The 18,269-nt window shown below is 44.8% G+C and overlaps 1 protein-coding gene across 27 annotated transcripts in view; it reads left to right on the top strand.

The window, feature by feature from the left end:
- The window catches only part of LOC135255916 (CLIP-associating protein 2-like), a 131,614-nt gene extending 114,002 nt beyond the window's left edge, over window positions 1-17,612 (top strand). For 20 of the 27 annotated variants that reach the window (XM_064337825.1, XM_064337806.1, XM_064337768.1 and 17 more), the window contains 12 exons: window positions 408-571; window positions 4,233-4,311; window positions 8,349-8,492; window positions 9,110-9,253; window positions 10,036-10,145; window positions 10,711-10,867; window positions 11,603-11,810; window positions 12,584-12,771; window positions 14,504-14,632; window positions 14,713-14,919; window positions 15,013-15,129; window positions 15,243-17,612. In XM_064337825.1, the coding sequence (XP_064193895.1) occupies window positions 408-571; window positions 4,233-4,311; window positions 8,349-8,492; window positions 9,110-9,253; window positions 10,036-10,145; window positions 10,711-10,867; window positions 11,603-11,810; window positions 12,584-12,771; window positions 14,504-14,632; window positions 14,713-14,919; window positions 15,013-15,129; window positions 15,243-15,332 (1,737 nt within the window). In that variant the 3' untranslated portion in view covers window positions 15,333-17,612. The remainder of the gene's footprint in view (window positions 1-407; window positions 572-4,232; window positions 4,312-8,348; window positions 8,493-9,109; window positions 9,254-10,035; window positions 10,146-10,710; window positions 10,868-11,602; window positions 11,811-12,583; window positions 12,772-14,503; window positions 14,633-14,712; window positions 14,920-15,012; window positions 15,130-15,242) is intronic. The other 7 variants (XM_064337889.1, XM_064337761.1, XM_064337727.1 and 4 more) reach the window with 1 other exon arrangement.
- The last annotated feature ends 657 nt before the right edge of the window (window positions 17,613-18,269 follow it).

Raw genomic sequence — 18,269 nt, 5'->3', positions numbered from 1 at the left:
TTTATGACTAGCTTTTTATTTTTTCCTTAAATATAAGCCATTTCCATACATATATTGTCATATTTATGGGACCAGTCACTAATGTTAATTTATTGAAGTACAGCTTTTTTGTGGTGCTTTGGCACACAAATTACACACCAAACATCATGAAGGTATTTTTGTATTGACGTCGGAATGGACTTTCCTGCATGTACCGCTGATTTAATGGCAGGCTTTTTCTGCAGGTGACTAATGCTGATATCCGGGCTGTGGGATGGGAGGGAGAGAAGGGTCTTGTGGTTTCTCCAATTATTTGCTTTGCTGCACCGCATCGCCTTCTCTCTGTATGGCTGTCTCTCTGTCAGCATGCGTGGGCGTCCAGGCGTGTGCGTCTCGGTCACTGTGTGTACCTGCTGCCCCTCCCACAGGTGTTCAGCATGTTCCTGGAGACGCTGGTGGACTTCATCCAGGTACACAAGGATGACCTGCAGGACTGGCTGTTCGTTCTGCTCACTCAGCTGCTGAAGAAGATGGGCGCTGACCTGCTGGGCTCTGTACAGGCCAAGGTCCAGAAGGCCCTGGATGTTACCAGGTTAGCTCTATAGTGGTCGTGATACTTCACTGTACCGTGGACAGGACAAGTAGCATTACACCACCAGGTTAGCACTACTATGTCAGCAGGTCAGTACTGTACTAGTAGCATTATGTCATCAGGTTTGTACCTCAAGAGTAGTGCTGTGTCATCAGGTTAGCACTAGACAAATATGCCTTGAATTAGGTAAGGCTTAGTGTCAAGGCTACTCCTTGAATTAGGTCAGGCTTAGTGTCAAGGCTACTCTTTGAATTAGGTAAGGCTTAGTGTCAAGGCCCCTTCTGGATCGTGGTAGGAGGGCTCACAAGTCCCTGGCTGGTGGCCACTCAGTTGGAGTTTACTGCAGTGGACGAGAGGGTTGCCTCGATGCGACTGCATGTGGCAGAGAGGAAAACTTTGATTGTTATTTCCGCTTATGCGCCTAATAGCAATTCAGAGTATTTGGCCTTCTTGGAGAAGGTGGGAGGGGTGCTGGAAAAAGCCCCACCTACTGACTCCATTGTCCTACTGGGAGACTTTAATGGTCACGTTAACAATGACTGGGAAACTTGAAGGGGCGCGCTTGGGAGGAACGGCGCCTCTGATCTGAACCCGAGCGGTGTTATGTTATTGGACTTTTGTGCTAGTCATAACGAACACCATGTTCGAACACAAGGACGTTCATAAGTGTACATGGTACCAGAACACCTTGGGCCAAAGGTCGATCATTCAACTTTGTAGTTGTTTCATCAGACCTGCGGTCATTTGTTTTGGATACTCCGGTGAAGAGAGGAGCAGAGCTGTCAACTGATCACCATCTGGTGGTGAGTTGTATCAGATGGCAGGGGATGCTGCCAGACAGACCAGGTAGACCTAAATATGTAGTGAGGGTCTGCTGGGGATGCCTGACAGAAGAGTCCATCCGGAATGATTTCAACTCTCATCTCCGAGAGAGGTTTTCCCATATCCTGGAGAAGGTTGTGGACATGGAGTCTGAATGGACCCTGTTAAAAACCTCTATTGTGGAAGCGGGTGCTAGAGGTTGTGGTTAAGGACCCGTTGATGGACTCCAGCAGTGAGGGAGGCTGTCAAGCTGAAGAAAGAGGCATTCCAGGCCTGGTTGGCACTGGGAACCTCTGATTCAGCAGACAGATACCAGCAGACGAAAAGACCACAGCTGCGGCAGTGGCAGAAGCAAAAGCCGGGGCATAGGAGGAGTTTGGAGAGACCTTAGAGAAGAACTTTCCGTTGGCCCCAAAGTGGTTCTGGAAAACCATTCGGCACCTCAGGAGGGGAAAGCAGGACACCTTTCAGGCTGTTTTTAGCAGGAATGGTAAAACTCTGACCTCAACTGGAGATATTGTTGAAAGGTGGAAGGAACACTTTGAGGACCTCTTGAATCCAACAGACACACTCTCCTTTTTGGAGGCGGCGCTGAAGCAAACCAAGGGATCAGAGTCCATCTCTGTGGCAGAAGTCACTGGGGTGGTTGGAGACCTCCTCAGTGGCAGAGCATCAGGGGTAGATGAGATTCGTCCAGAAATGTTGAAAGCTCTGGATGTTGGTGGTGTGTCTTGGTTGACACGAATCCTCAATGTTGCGTGGAAGTCAGGAACAGTACCTCTGGAGTGGCAGTGGTGGTCCCCATTTTTAAGAAGGGGGATCAGAGGGTGTGTTCCGGTTATCGGTGGAATCACACTTCTCAGTCTTCGTGGGAAAATCTGTGCCGAGGTGCTGGAAAGGAGGCTTTGGTCGATAATAGAACCCCAGATTCAGAAGGAACAATGTGGGTTTCATCCAGGCCGTGGAACAACAGACCAGCTTTTTACCCTCTCTCAGATATTTGAAGGGGCATGGGAGTTTGCTTATTCAGTCTACATGTGTTTTGTGGATTTGGAGAAGGCATATGACCATGTGCCCCAGGGTATCTTGTGGGAGGTGCTGCGGGAGTATAGGGTGCCGGGGTCACTGTTGTGTGCCATTTGGTCCCTGTATACTTGAAGCGAAGGGTGTGTTCGCATTCTCTGCATTAAGTCAAGCTTATTCAAAGTGGTTATTGGACTCTGCCAAGGGTGCGCTGTTTCCCCTCCTGTTCGTGGTATTCATGGACAGGATTTCAAGATGCAGCCGAGGTATGGAGTGTGTCCAGTTTGGGGACACAGGAGTGCCATCTCTGCTGTTTGCAGATGACGTCATTCTATTGGCCTCATCGTACTGTGATCTTTGATGCGCACAGGAGCGGTTTGCTGCTGAGTGTGATGCGGTCGGGATGAGGATCAGCACCTTCAAATCTGTAGCCATGATCCTCTCCCGGAAAAAAATGGTTTGCCCTCTTCAAGTAAAGGAGGAGAAACTGCCCCAGGTGGAGGAGTTCATGTATCTTGGGGTCTCAGTCACGAGTGAGGGAAAAAGGGATTCAGAGATTACCGGCCATCTAGGTGCAGTGGCCGCAGGAATGTATCAGACGGTGGTGGTGAAGAAGGAACTGAGCTGAAAGGCAAAGCTCTCAATTTTTCAGTTGATCTTCATCCCTACTCTCACCTATGGGTAGTTACTGAAAGAGTGAGATTGTGAATACAAGTGGCCGAAATGGGATTTCTCCCTAGGGTGGCAGGGCTTGCTCTCCTTGATAGGGTGAGGAGCTCAGTTATCTGGGAGGGCCTCAAAGTAGAACCGCTGCTCCTCCTCATTGAAAGGAGTCAGTTGAGGTGGTTTGGGCATCTGACAAGAATGCCTCCTGGTCGACTTCCTCTGGAGTGGTTCCGGGCTCAGCCACCGGGGAAGAGACCCAGGGGTAGACCTATGACACGCTGGTGGGATTATATCCAAAAGCTGGCCTAGGATGGCTTGGGGATCCACCGGGATGAGTTGGCGGAAGTTGCTGGGGAGAGGGTTTTCTGGGCTGCTCTGCTTGCCCCTTTTCCAATATGACCCTGACTTGGACTAAGCGATTAGAGAATGGATGGAGGATAGATGGATTAGTGTCAAGGCACTACACAAATAGTGCCTTGACTCGAAGTAAAGACTATACAAATCTTGCTTTGTCACAAAGTTAGCGCCATACAAGTTGCAATGTGTGACCAGGTTAGCACTATATGACTAGAGTAGTGCTATGTCCAAAGTAATATTGTCCATAGGATAACACTGTACTGGTAGAAATGTCTGCAAGTTACCACTCTACCAGTCGTGCTAACTTTCAGACATGATTCTACACGTATAACATTACATTACATTACAGGCATTTAGCAGATGCTCTTATCCAGAGCGACTCACACAACTTTTACATAGCATGTTTTTTTGTTTTTACATTGTATCCATTTATACAGCTGGATATATACTGAAGCCATTCAGGTTAAGTACCTTGCTCAAGGGTACAACGGCAGTGTCCTACCCAATAATCGAACCTATGACCTTTCGGTCACAAGCCCAGTTCCTTACCCACTGTGCTACACTGCCACGTATTGTGTTAACATACTCACATACTGTAGTTCTCCTGAAAATTTTCCCAGAATGCGGTAGTTCTTCCTGGAATGATTTAGTTCCACTATGCTGTTGTGTGGTTTTTACTGAAATGGAACTTCAATGACAGTGTTAACCGTCCTGTGTCCCTGTAGGCCTAGCTCTGTACCATTCAGTCTACTGTACCATTCTCTGTCTGACCATTCTCTTTCCTCCCCCACAGAGAGTCCTTCCCCAACGACCTGCAGTTCACCATCCTCATGAGATTCACTGTGGACCAGACACAGACACCCAACCTCAAGGTGCGTACATTCAAAGACGAGGCCCTCTGTCTGCGCCCTCGTCCTGCTTTGTGAGGCAATGGTGTCCGTTTTGGACGGGGTTTAAGTGAAGGATGCATCGATAGGTGTCTGTGTGGAGTTTAAGTGAAAGATGCGCAAACAGATGCCTGTAAAGTAGAGTTTCAGTAATGCACAGTCAGGAGTCGGGGGCAGAATCCAGAGTGAAAGATGCAAGCTGCAAGATGCAATCTGTTTGAGGTAAGGTCAGTATTAAAGATGCACAGGGTTTGATTGCAGTCACCGTGGAGGGACTGATCCAACTTAGAGGATGGTCAAAGTTCAGTTTTAGTTTAACTCTGCAGAATTGTCTTAAGCCTTAAAATCCATCCTTACCTAACTTTTCTTATCTCTAATAGTAAGACACATTAAAGAATTTGCTAAAGCTATGTATGTGTGACTTACGTTGTCAATAGGAGTGCTGTGTTACAGTCACACATACTGTCGTTCATGACAAATGTGGATGCAAAACTATGCCTACCTAGTTGACATGGTGAGAATATGGTTTATTTCAGTTATTGGCACATTTGCACATGTGTAACATCTATACACTAACCAGAATCTCAGTTTCAAACTGATTCCTTGCCCAACTCAATCTGAACATTTTATCAGATATTCTGTCTGAAATCATTTCTGAGCTTGGTGTGGTCTTTTTTTTCTCTGACAGTTCCCAGGCATTCATTGAGCATCTGGAGATCTTATGATGAGGAACTTTTGAATGATTTGAAGTGACTGTAGTATGAGGGTTTGTTGGTCAAAGTGTATGTGACTGATTCTTACTCTTAGTACAAGGTTATGCTTAAATTGCATAAATTGTCCACATTTACTTGCTGTTTTCAAGCTTAAGCAAAGTCTGTGTGAAGGAACTTTCTTTGTGTGTGAGAGCCTGTAAATCACTGGTAAATGAGTCACGAGTACCACGTTTGACAATGAAGTGTGACTCTGTGACTGTCCGACAGCATTAACAAGAGAACATGTGACTTTGCAGTTCTGCGAGAAGAGATTTGAGGGGGGCGGCGGGGGTGGGGGGTGGGGGTGGAAGTTTGGTGATGGTGGGGCTGGAACCTTGAAAGGAGACTTGTGGTAATGGGTCAAGAGTTTTGATACTGGATACCTCATTGTCTTAATTAAATGGAATTTACATGAATCTATGTCAAATACATATCTATTACAGTAAGTTGGCTGCGTGTGTGTGTCCTTTTGCTCTGGGTCGTAAGATGTAATATAGGATGCTTAGTATGGGAGTCTTACTCTGGCTTCATTCTTAGAGATGTATTTTTTGAAAATGTGCAGTCCGCATTTCCTGTGGGACATTGCACATATACTGATTAGGTATTGTCATGTGACATACTTATGTAGATTAATCGGTTGGTTGTTTGGCTGCTTGAGTTGAAGACATTTCTGTCCATGATGGTCATGCAATATTTTTATAATTTTCAAATTCTGAGAATGTACAGTTTTCACTCTTTCATCATTGTCTTTATATTTAATCCATAAAAATGATATTTATCTTAGATATTTAGCCTTGTTGGCACTAAAATCATGGAAGCATTTATGGCATTCAACTGCATTGCTGAGCCAACAAACTATTTGTTAGTAACCACCTGCAAGTGAAAACCATCTATGAGGAGCAATACTTATACTTTTGGTACCGAACAGATTCTATCACTGCGATTCCTAAGCATTTGTTTTGATATATTTGTTATTGTCTTATGAAAATCGCTGGTGTTGAAGGAATGATGAAATAATTGTTTTTCAACAAGGGAACAAATACAGCTGTAAACAGCTTTTACTTATCTACTGTTCTTAGCAACCAAAACTTAATTCCTTTCCTAAATCTGAGCTTTCTAATCCTGCCCTCGGCATTACAAAACAAATGCAAGGTGCACAGGTGGAGGAATTTTGCAAAATCCATACCCACGTTCACAGTGGAAGGAAAACATTGTTTTTCTCGTCCTGCAGTTGGTGTGTTTCTGCCGGCCATACTAATGAGCAGAGTGCTGTGGCCCCTCCTCCTGTGAGGAAGCCCCTCCTCCCCCAAACAACAGAATCTCTGTCATGCTTTACTCTCTCCGGCTCTTCTGCGCGGCTGTGTCTCCTGGCTGGCTCGCCATGGTCTTCCATTCATCCTTCCCCCTCTGTTCTGTCTGCTCTTGTGTCTGCTGGTAATTGATGACCTCTCCTCTCTCTTTCTGAAGCCTGCGCGGAGGTCTTGTTGCAGGCATGGGGCCGGTATAAAATTGCTTCCCCACTGCCACAGAAACCCCAGACGCCATGCTTGCACACTGCAGGAGCAAATCCAAGTGTGGAACCAAGCGGCACAGGTCAGTGGCGCTGCGGGGGAAGCAATTTTATAACGCGCTCATTTAATGGAGGAGACCGTAATTAAAGAACACCCAACATACGAGGAAAAAAAGGCAGTCTGTTTCAGAAGTAAACAAAGGGCGGAGGATTTCTTTGGATGGGGGTGGGATGGGATTTCCTTCTCTGCTTTTTTTCTTGATTGGCTTGCTTTATGTTCTTTTGTCTTCCATTCAGAAATTCTTCTGACCTCTTTCTCCAAACCAAAACTCTGTCTAAACCCATTTTCCTCATACATGTAACTACAGCCTGTGAAAATGGAATGCAGCTTAGTTCTGAAGTTGGCTCTAAGTGACCGTTTCGTTGCTTCTTGGTTGTGTCTTGCTTTTTTTCCAGCATGAAACTATTGCTTGTATTGATTTGATTATAATTTGCATTTTCTGTTTTGTTTTAATGGTACAGTTTTTGTACTTTTGGAGTCACAGCTTACAGCCTCTTTCATGCTAAGAGTGCAACAAGCCTTAGCTAACCAGCAGCATCATGCAAAAAGGCTGAACCAGGGCTTTATTTGTTAATTAACCTATGTCTCAAATGTTTTCAGCTCTAAATTTTATTTTAATAGCAGTATAGGGGATCATAGATAATCACCATGTGGTAATGCATGTGGAGTCCTGTGTGTGGTTTGGAGTGCTGTTCAACTTGCAGCCCATCGGGGCTTTGCCTTTGAAATGACATTTCAGAATTGGATTTCAACCTTTCTGCTTGATAAATATTGCTTTGCATCATTGCATGTTTGTTCACATTATTATTCCCTCTTTTACCAAATGTAACTCCTTTTATTCAACCCATTGTTGAATAAAATATCAAACGATGTACTATGTTCTACAGCATGCATCAATTTTTTGAGTTTTTTCCTCCAGGGGAGTAAATTAGGTGTTGCAGACCATTCAAATTTCTAACCGCTTTCCATTCCTATAAAACAGGTGTTTCTCAAACCGCTTGGCAATAAATTCGGTAGTAAAAAATAGACCTTGTAGTTATTGTAACTCATCACTGCATCCATAAATGCATCTATACTGACTGTGACCCTCTTTCTGGCAAAAGTGAAGCCCAGCCAACATTTTTATGATTGTTGTATCGAGTAGTTGTTAACAGATTCCCTACTACCTGTGAACCCTGTGGCATTTGATTCATTTCACCATTAATTCATTCCGGTTTGGAGGTATCTGTAGGTGGTATGTATTGTAATCAGGGCATCAGCATTCCAGCACAGAGCTGTTCTTTAGTAGGAATTGCTTTTCCCTGATGTTTATGTGCAGAGAGATATATTGAGAGGGACAATTACAGTCTCATGGTGTGAAGTGAGGCAATGTCAGGCAGGTACTGTGTGTGGCTCTCAGTCTTGTGATCTAGTTGTTTGGGACCTCTTGCAAACAGAAGGTAGTGGACTTGAGTCCTAGAAGGGGCCCTGCTGTTGTACACTTACCAAGATTTTTACCGTGACCTGCTTTGCATAAAATCTTGTTTTATGAACTGATATATAGATATGTTTTCTGTAAGTCTCCCTGATAGTGTAGTAATATAATGTAATAAATATGTTGTAATTACTTGTTTGCGTGTCGTTGCAGGTGAAGATGGCCATCGTACGGCAACATAACACAATAAGTAGATAGTAATAATATGTTTGCATGTTGTTCCAGGTGAAGGTGGCCATACTCAAGTACATAGAGACTCTGGCCATGCAGATGGACGCTCCGGACTTTGTCAACTCTAGCGAGACCCGCTTGGCCGTCTCGCGCATTATCACCTGGACCACCGAGCCCAAAAGCGCCGAAGTCCGGAAGGTACACCTCCTCTTGCCTCCTCTCCGATTTGCTTTTATTCAAACTATTGTCTTGCTGTCTATCCCGTATGTTCTATATGGAAAAAAAATGCTGCTATTTTATTGTTGTCATGTACACTAGTGACATAGCCAGGAACTTTTTTTTTTGGGGTGGGGGGGGGGTGTCAGCTGAGCACAGTTAGTCACCGGCACAAAACACACACACAAAATGTCCCAGCTCCCATCTATCATGTTATAGTTTAGTACAGAATTAGTATAATAATAATCCTGTTTCCTACCTCCCAAATCCAAGCTGAGCTGCCTCGTCTTTTTGTACAGAAATGTCCATTGCCTCTTTGACTGTCATCTCCTGCTCAGCCTTGAAAAACCGCCATCTTTGTGTGGGCTGTATTGACAGAAAATGTTAAAAATGTTGAGAAGTTGGAACAAATTCTTCATTGCAGACATTTCACAACATATGTTATTTTCACAACATGTGATTTTTATATTTTTTATTTTATTTTTATTGTGCAGAACTGGTTGTTAAGTGATGGTCTATGATTGGTGTCCATTGGTGGGAGGTATTGAATGCAGTTAATTGGCTGATACTGATTATTTCTGAAATCCGATTGGTTGCAGGCTGCCCAGGCAGTACTGATTGCCCTCTTTCAACTCAATACCCCGGAGTTCACAATGCTACTGGGGGCGCTACCGAAAACGTTCCAGGATGGAGCCACAAAACTTTTGCAGAATCACCTCCGTCACAGCGGCAACTCGTCACAGGTAGCTTCACTTGGAATGTCTGACATCATGTGTAGATAACATCGTTACTCTTTCAAGGATGTGTCTCAGGTAGTACACCAGAATCACCCCTTATTTGACCTTCCATAAAGAACTGTTAATATTCTTTATTTATGAAGACACAAAACATTACATCAGAGTTTACATTCATTTCTTCTAAAGTAGTTAATTAGGTCAAAAGTAGCATGACTGATAATATAAATGAACTATAAATTTGGCACCAACATTTAAATTGTAATTCCAATGATGTAATTTGATATGTTCATATAATGATTTCTTCTATTAGTGTGAAAACTGGAATTCAGGGCTTAAACCTGGGTGTGTTGCCTTTGTGTTTTCCGAAGTTGTGTCTGATATGCTGTGTTTCTGCATGGCAAGCGGCATAATTCTCTAGCCGGGGTTGATGGTTGATGTGGTCATGTAATGTTGGCGCTGGTTGATGTGATTATTTTCTCTGCTGGTGTGGTTGATGCCGTTGCATTCTGGTTGGCAGTTGATGCGGATGTATAACGGAAGTGGTAGTCGACAGGATAATGTTCTCTCTTGGTGTGGTTGATGCCGTTACATTCTGGTTGGCAGTTGATGCGTTTGTATAATATTAGGGTGATTATTTTCACTCCTGGAGTGATTAATGCAGTTGCATTGAGGTTGACGGTTGATTCAGTTGTATAATGTTGGCCGTTGATGTGATCATTTTCTCTCCTGGTGTGGTTGAGGCTGTTGTGTTGCGGTTGGCGGTTGATGCGGTTACGGTTCTCTTCTAGCAGACTCCCACAGGCAGCCCGCTCACCCGTCACACCCCCCGCTCTCCTGCCAGCTGGTCCAGTCCCCTCACCTCCCCCACCAACACCTCGCAGAACACCCCCTCACCAAGGTAAGACTGTACACACCCATGTCCTCTGCATCTATGCTAACTGCCGAGTAACATGATTGAATAGCACATGTATTGAATACCACATGCTGTAGTGTGTCTGATTGCTCTATGTTTTTGCCACATGCAGTTTATTTGACTGTGCATGGTTCTTGCTCCGTGTCTGTGTGTGGTTCTTGCTCCACGCAGTGTATTTGCCTGTGTGTGGTTTTTGCCCCATGCAGTGTATTTGACAGTGTGTGGTTCTTGCCTCATATATGTTTGACTGTGTGTGGGTCTTGCCTCATGTATGTTTGACTGTGTGTGGTTCTTGCTTCATGCATTGTATTTGACTGTGTGTGGTTCTTGCTCCATGCAGTGTATTTGACTGTGTGTGGTTCTTGCTCCATGCAGTGTATTTGACTGTGTGTGGTTCTTGCTCCATGCAGTGTATTTGACTGTGTGTGGTTCTTGCACCATGCAGTGTATTTGGCTGTGTGTGGTTCTTGCTCCGTGCAGTGTATTTGGCTGTGTGTGGTTCTTGCTCCGTGCAGTGTATTTGAGTGTGTGTGGTTCTTGCCTCATACAGTGCATTTGACTACGACACGGAGAACATGAATTCTGAGGACATCTACAGCTCACTGCGGGGGATGACAGAGGCCATCCAGAGCTTCAGTGTGCGCAGCCAGGAGGACATGAACGAGCCCGTGTCTCGCGACGCCAAGAAGGACGGGGAGAGTGAAGCGGTATGAATTCTGGGAACTCTAAGAATGGCACTGCCTAAGTTGCTTTCTGAGCTCTGAAATCTGGTGCCTCCAGTTAAATATCTCAGGCTTAGATCACGCTGTGATGGAAAGGTTTCCAGATGTTTCTCAGAGGCAAAAACACCTGGCATCACAGGACTAATCTCTCATGGATGCCCGCTGAGTAGCTAGAGGGCACTTAAGCTGTGGTGACCCCAGGATCCCTGGCCAACTTCTGCCCACCCTACCATAATGGGTGAAGCAGGTCACTTGTAGTCATAGTCACCAAATTATGTAGTTTAAATAAACCACTGGGTCCAAATCAATGGATTCAAGTGGTTGCAAATCAGGGGGTTCATTTAAGTCCACCAGGCTTTATCTTGACATCTTGATTTTTTCCAGGAACATTCCCAAATAAGCTAGGAGTTTGTTTATGTTTCATTGCTGTCTGCTTTTTTTTATAGCAATGTGAAGATGTGATTGTGTGTGCATTTGTTTGTGTGTGTGTGCGTGTGCTTGCATGTGTGTGTGTGTGCATGCACTAATGCCTTCACTGTACATGTGTGTTCACAATAAAGTCTCGTGTGTGTGTGTGTGTGTGCACCTCCTCTGTGCGCTAGTACCTCCTCTGTGCATGTGTTTGTTGTGTGTTTGTTTGCCTGAGCACAAGGACCCCTCCTCTGTGTGCGTATGTGTGTGCATGTGTGTACACACTAACGTCTCTTGTGTGTGCTTCAGGGTGGAGTAGGTAGCAGTAGTGCTGACACTCTGGATTCTGGACGCACGGTGCTGGACAATAAGACCTCCCTCCTCAACACCATGCCCCTGCTACACTCCAGCCCCCGTGGCTCCCGTGACTACAACCCGCTCAACTACTCGGACTCTTTAAACAAGTCAGCCCTGAAAGAGGCCATCTTTGATGATGACACAGAACAGTTCCCTGAAGGTACAGCGCAAAGTTTTTGCATGAGAGTATGACTGTTCTGCTGCATGCGACTCCTCTGTTGTATATAATTCTACACAAGTTGCACATGATGGTGTGGACTTTTTGTGTGCCTATGACTGAAAATGCAGTATGGTTGCATAGCATTCTGTATTGTTTGTAGGCTGTTCTGTCTCTGAGTTTCTAGCAAGTGAGTGACGACCGAGTGAGTTCAGTTTGCTGTAAGTGATGAGTGCTGACTGCTGTGAGTGAATGCTGACTGCTGTGAGTGATGAGTGCTGACTGATGTGGGTGATGAGTGCCGACTGCTGTGAGTGAATGCTGACTGCTGTGAGTGATGAGTGCTGACTGCTGTGGGTGATGAGTGCTGACTGCTGTGAGTGATGAGCGCTGACTGCTGTGGGTGATGAGTGCTGACTGCTGTGGGTGATGAGTGATGACTGCTGTGGGTGATGAGTGCTGACTGCTGTGGGTGATGACTGTTGTGAGTGATGAGTGCTGACTGCTGTGGGTGATGAGTGATGACTGCTGTGGGTGATGAGTACAGACTGCTGTGAGTGATAAGTGTTGACTGCTGTGAGTGATGAGTGCTGACAGCTGTGAGAGATGAGTACAGACTGCTGTGGGTGATGAGTGATGACTGCTGTGGGTGATGAGTGCTGACTGCTGTGAGTGAACTGCAGACCATAAGTGATGAGTTAGAGCAATGTGAGTCATTCATACAGGGCATGTGATAAGCACTGCAATTATCCTCTTGTTTGCTTCCTCACTAACAGGCGGTAACCAGTCAGAGCTGGTGGCAGAACTTTTGAAGGAGCTGTCCAATCATAACGAGCGGGTGGAGGAACGGAAGGCGGCACTGTCAGAGCTGCAGAAATTGATCCGGGAAAACCAGCTGGTGGTGTGGGACGAACACTTCAAAACCATACTGCTACTTCTGCTGGAGACGCTGGGCGACCGTGAAGTAGGAACATGCCACATACGCCACTTCACCACCGATGTGCACGTCCGCATCCCTAGCTAGATTATACACAGTCGCATCGACACGCCAGCCCAAAGACACCAAATACACCCCACTGCAGTGAACCAAAGTACCTGCATTTCCACCTGGAAAACTCCCAAGAAGTACATATTCACCCCAGCATCTCTTACCTCCACCCAGAAACACTTTGCTGTTGTCTCACCATTTCCCTCCACCCAGCAGCTCCACCCCTGTGGTACTATCACACATGTAATACTTTAAGGACTGGGGTGTCAAACGATCCTGAAGGGCTGTGGTGTCTGCAGTTTTTGTGGTTTCCCTTCTTTCTGCAGCAAATTAAGGCATCAAAAAGAAGGTTCTGCCTATTCTTTAGTAGCCAACAAGTTAAATGAATCAGTGGTGCTGAAACACATTGAAAACCAGTAGACACTGCCAGATTGGATTCTGGATTTGAAGGAACCGCGCGAAAGATGATTTGGCAAGATGAACAGGGCCAAGTTACCTAACTGAATGTAGGAAAGCATGGGCACAGTATTACTTTGAAATATGGCTTGTTTAATTGCTGTGAAACATTGGTGAAAGTTTAATTGTAGATTTTTGGTGGTAGTTTTTTTGTAAAAATAGTGGTAATACTGTTTTACATCATTGCTGGTGATGGTGTTGTCAGTGTAAGGCGGTTTACAGAAGTGGGCCCAAAGGAAAACAGACTCTATTTACTGTGCTGACAGTGAGTCAGCAGGTTCTGATAAAAAGACGGCGCTCAGTTGCAAAACGTCCTACTGGATTGGCATTATGTAAAACTTCTCCATAATACAGTGTAATCATGTTTTGCATTGTTGGAAAGCCGATGTCATGGGAAACAAGTTGGTGCCTTTGGTGGTGGGGTGCTGCATAAAGATCTTGATACCTATGTGTCAGTGCCCAACCAGATTAAACCAGTATGGTATTCTTGCACAACCAGGATCGTTAATGGACTGTTTTGTTATCGTTGTGTCTTCATTTGATGACTTGATGTTTTGCTTTGATCTTTGAATATAAAAGGTGAAAGGTGCAATGGTTCGAGGAGACTCCTCAATACAACCTCCTATGCATATACCTATAGCCATCTCACTACACACAATTTTGTATCTGTTATCATCATCATTACACATACTGTAAAATAAACTGCATTCACTTTAACCTGCTATTCCTTTTTGAATTTCCGCTGCACACGCAGTTTCAGGGTCCTGACATAAGCATAGAACTCAGGATATCTGCACCTCATAGTCACTCACCTATACATTAGTGCCGTAGCAACGTGCACTACTGTACTTACGCAGGCTACACACACTAGAGGCACGTACACATGTACTACCTACGATAGATAGCGATCCATATGGGAAAACACTACTGGCGGATCACTTGCAGTCTACTTCTATGCATAACTGCTAGCACAGAGGAAAGGTTAAACCTTTATTTTTTGGAGTCAAATAACTGAGATAACATTAAAATTAATCCCGTTCCAGTAGACCCGGGTAAGACATGTACCTTCGCCACTCTTCGCCACAATATTTCTGCTGTTTAATGTATCCAAAGGAGTTCTTACTTTAGTGGTAATGCAATTTTACATCAATGCGGGAAGTGAATTATGAGTGGTAGTGCAGTATTTTTTTGCATTATTGGTAATACCTTTGTTAGAGGTAATGCAGGTTTGCAATGTAACGTTCTCTCTCAGCATGTGATCAGGGCCATGGCTTTGCGAGTGCTGAAGGAGATCCTGAATCGGCAGCCTGCACGCTTCAAGAACTACGCTGAGCTGACCATAATGAAGGCCCTGGAGGCGCACAAAGACCCGCACAAGGAGGTGAGACCCCTCTCCTGACCTTTGGGGAACGCCCCCGGGCCTCAGCACCTCTGACCCTCCCTCGCCGTCCATGTACACAGGTGGTGCGAGCGGCAGAGGAGGCGGCGGCCATGCTCGCCACGTCCATCAGCCCAGATCAGTGCATCAAAGTGCTGTGTCCCATCATCCAGACGGCCGACTACCCCATCAACCTGGCCGCCATCAAGATGCAGACCAAGGTCATTGACCGCGTTCCCAAGGAAGGCCTGAACCAGCTGATGCCTGAGATTGTTCCCGGACTCATCCAGGTGGGGTTCCTCGCGGGGAGGGCCATGAACGTGGGTGGTGCTGTCGTGCCTGTACTGAGCCTGTGTTTGACGCTGACTTGCCCTGTGCCACAGGGGTACGATAACTCAGAGAGCAGCGTGAGGAAGGCGTGCGTCTTCTGCCTGGTGGCCATTTACGCAGTCATAGGGGAGGAGCTGAAGCCTCACCTCAGCCAGCTGTCTGGCAGCAAGGTGAGTATTTAAAACCTCCCAGTCTCCAGATGGCGCTGTTCTAAATATCTTTTGAAGAACTCTCAGAACTTGTGCTTAGCGCAGGTCTAATTCTCTCACTCTGCCCCCTGCAGTTGAAGTTGCTGAATCTGTACATCAAGCGGGCGCAGTCGGGCTCCAGTGGCAGCGATCCCACGGCGGACATCTCGGGCCAGGGCTTGTAAAGCAGGAGCAAGAGGAGACTCCTCCCCTCCCCACCCTGACTCGCCCCCCCCCCCCCGATCATGCATGCTACCCACTGTACCACTCAACTGGGACTTTGGAGGGGTCCGTAGGGCTAGCCCCCTTTTAACATGGAGATATTGCTAACGGCCTCACTCACCCATCCACCATCAGTGTTACAGATCAATTGTTTGTTTTTTGTTTTGGTAATATGAAACCTAATTTATGTTTTAACTTTATACTACCACAAGAATCAGATTCAGATTCAACACAGCAAAACAATACTGTTTTCTCTTAACTATACTGCAACATGTAAACTTAGAATAATTGAAGTAAATACTAAACACCTATTGTCAGTTATATACTGTAAGTTTATCATTGGAATGATGTGTTCACTGACTGTTATTTCAATGCTACTAGAACGGTAACATGCATCAACCATTTCTGTTGACAGCCATTCACCATGCTAATGGAACAAGTGTGCTACCATGGCAAGTTTTTTGCCACCATGACTGCTTGAGTCATTGAATATGGTGGTTAAGCCTGTAAATATGGATTGCAAAGCTTTTAATTCCAAAGTGGAGTTTATGTTTTTATTCATGATTACAGCATACTGTCGACAACTAATGGGCTTAAAGACTGAATTTATTTTTCTTTCTCCAAAAGATGTTGCTTGTTATGGAAAATGATTCGTTCTTTTGTGTCATTTTGGAATGTTGATGTCCTTGATGGTTTTGTCTTTAATTTGTCCTTTACAAATTTCTGGATTTTACATCAATCAGTGTCATCTTCTGAATCCTGAATACGCAACACTTGAAGTAGTCCAGGGTCTTCCATGTTAGTGTGGGTTAGACCGTGCAGGGCCAGGCTGGTCCTCTGGGCCAAAAAAGTGTGTTCTTTTATTCTGTAAAGTCTTATTTACTCAGCACTCACCAGGTTACCTGCCCTGTGGCCCATTTGCCATGTGCTAGACTGCATTTAATGTATACCCAGCATTCAGATCTCACAGATTCTTTTGGTTAACAAAGTGATGGAACAACATTGTGTGATATTGGATGCATGCAGCTCAACTACATTTGCCCATGTTGAAGTCATCTTACACTGCAACCAGATACACACACACAAACCAACATGTTCAGCATGCATCTCTGAATTTATAGATTAAATTATGGACAGAAGAATTTTGTTGCTTTGGGCTTTTTTTACCCTTATACATGCTTGGGGAAATGTTTTTTGAAGGAAAACTGTGGACATGTTGTCTTCAGTGTCCCACTAAAATTGTAGTTTGGCCAAGGTGTGTCAGATTTTTATTTAGTCTGCGCATTTTCTCTGTCTCATGGGAGTAAAAGGATCTCAAAACAGGAGACACTGTTCATTATTTTTGCATGGGCAGAAGTTGGGGCCTGAAGCAGCAGGGCAGTGTCAGTTTCTGTGGATGGTAAGCAGTCTCCATGGCTACCCAGGAATTACGGCCTCCACCCTGAGATGGTGCTTTATATAGGTAATGCGTGTTTGTCACTTGGGTGACTATGAGCAACTGCCCTGGATCTTTGGCCCAACTGCACATTCACCACCAGGCATGGAAGTTACAAATGCTCCTGGTTTTACTCCAGTGTTAATCTGCCCTGCTTCATGTCCTGATAGTGCCGCTAGGAATTTGTCCTGATCTGACCACTTGTTTGCTTTAACCAGATTTAAGCGGAAGAGGTTAGTCGCTGTTAGAGCCACAGAGGTACCAGGGTCCATGGATTCAATTTTGTGGGGGTGTTGTGTGCACCACTTGCTCCCATATTGCCCCAGCTGTGTCAAAACACTCCTCTGTCATCCCCTTAAGTGGACGTGATCTTCCAGCTTGATCTGATTGGCCGCTGTGTCACATGACCTGGCTGGCTGAGGTTCCCTGCAGCTCCATTTCACTGCAACTCCGGGTTAGATTAGTGAGGCCGATACGTGCAGTCCTTTTTAAAGCGTGTATGTATATGACATGAATTCAAAGGTCAGTGTGGGGAATTTCACCTGTCCCGGAAGTAAAAGGGACAGCATTGATCTTGTTTTCTTTCGTTGCAAGAGTAGATTCATTTTTCTTCATTGGGAAATTTGTAGAAATGTATTTACAGACTTGAATGGCAAAACCCTGTCAGTGTCACCATTTCCCCCGTAATAGTGTCCAATCTCTCCCCTTGTGAGTGTAACATTCAAGTTCTCACTGTTCTGTTACTGTGTATTTATAGAGCTGTGCTTACAGTTGTGCATATACCTGCAATAAAATGTACAGAACATTATTACTGAAATTGTCCTTATTTACAGAAGATTCCTGTTCCTGTTCAATCTGATGCTGTATGCATGTTTATATGCATGTGATGATTGTGATGATCCATTGCTGTTATCAGTAAAATGTCAAGACTTGAATTAACACTGAACAGAATATATATAGTCCAATAGGGACCATATGTACTGTGTAAGAGCTGATTTAACACATTTTTACAATGATGTTCTATATCAAAACAATTATGTAAAATAGGTGCTAGATTATATTACAGCAGGTACATGTACAAGAAAAGCACTCGTTAAAATGAATGACTTTTATTCATGCATTTGAAGGGTATATATTTACATATACAGTAAGCCCATAATGTTTGAGACAAAGGCATATTCTTGATTTGGCTCTACTCCATAATTTTAGGATTGTAGTCAAACAATTCACCTATGGTTAATGTGCTGATTGTCAGCTATTATTAAATGGTTTTATGCTTCTTAGTTTCAGCATGTAGAAATGATAGCACTTTTTATACATAGCCCCACCCCCATTTCAGGGCACCATAATGTTTGGGACAAATTGTCAGGGCCCTGTGTCTTCCCCCTGTCATTCCTGGTTGGGCCGCCAGATGGCGGCACCTCTGATTTGTGTCCTGTTAATTGTTTTATTGTTTCCAATTATT

This window comes from Anguilla rostrata, chromosome 1 (assembly GCF_018555375.3).
Source record: "Anguilla rostrata isolate EN2019 chromosome 1, ASM1855537v3, whole genome shotgun sequence".
NCBI lineage: Eukaryota > Metazoa > Chordata > Actinopteri > Anguilliformes > Anguillidae > Anguilla > Anguilla rostrata.
The sequence above is the reverse complement of the archived record's forward strand: the minus strand, read 5'-3'. Positions and strand labels throughout refer to the sequence as shown.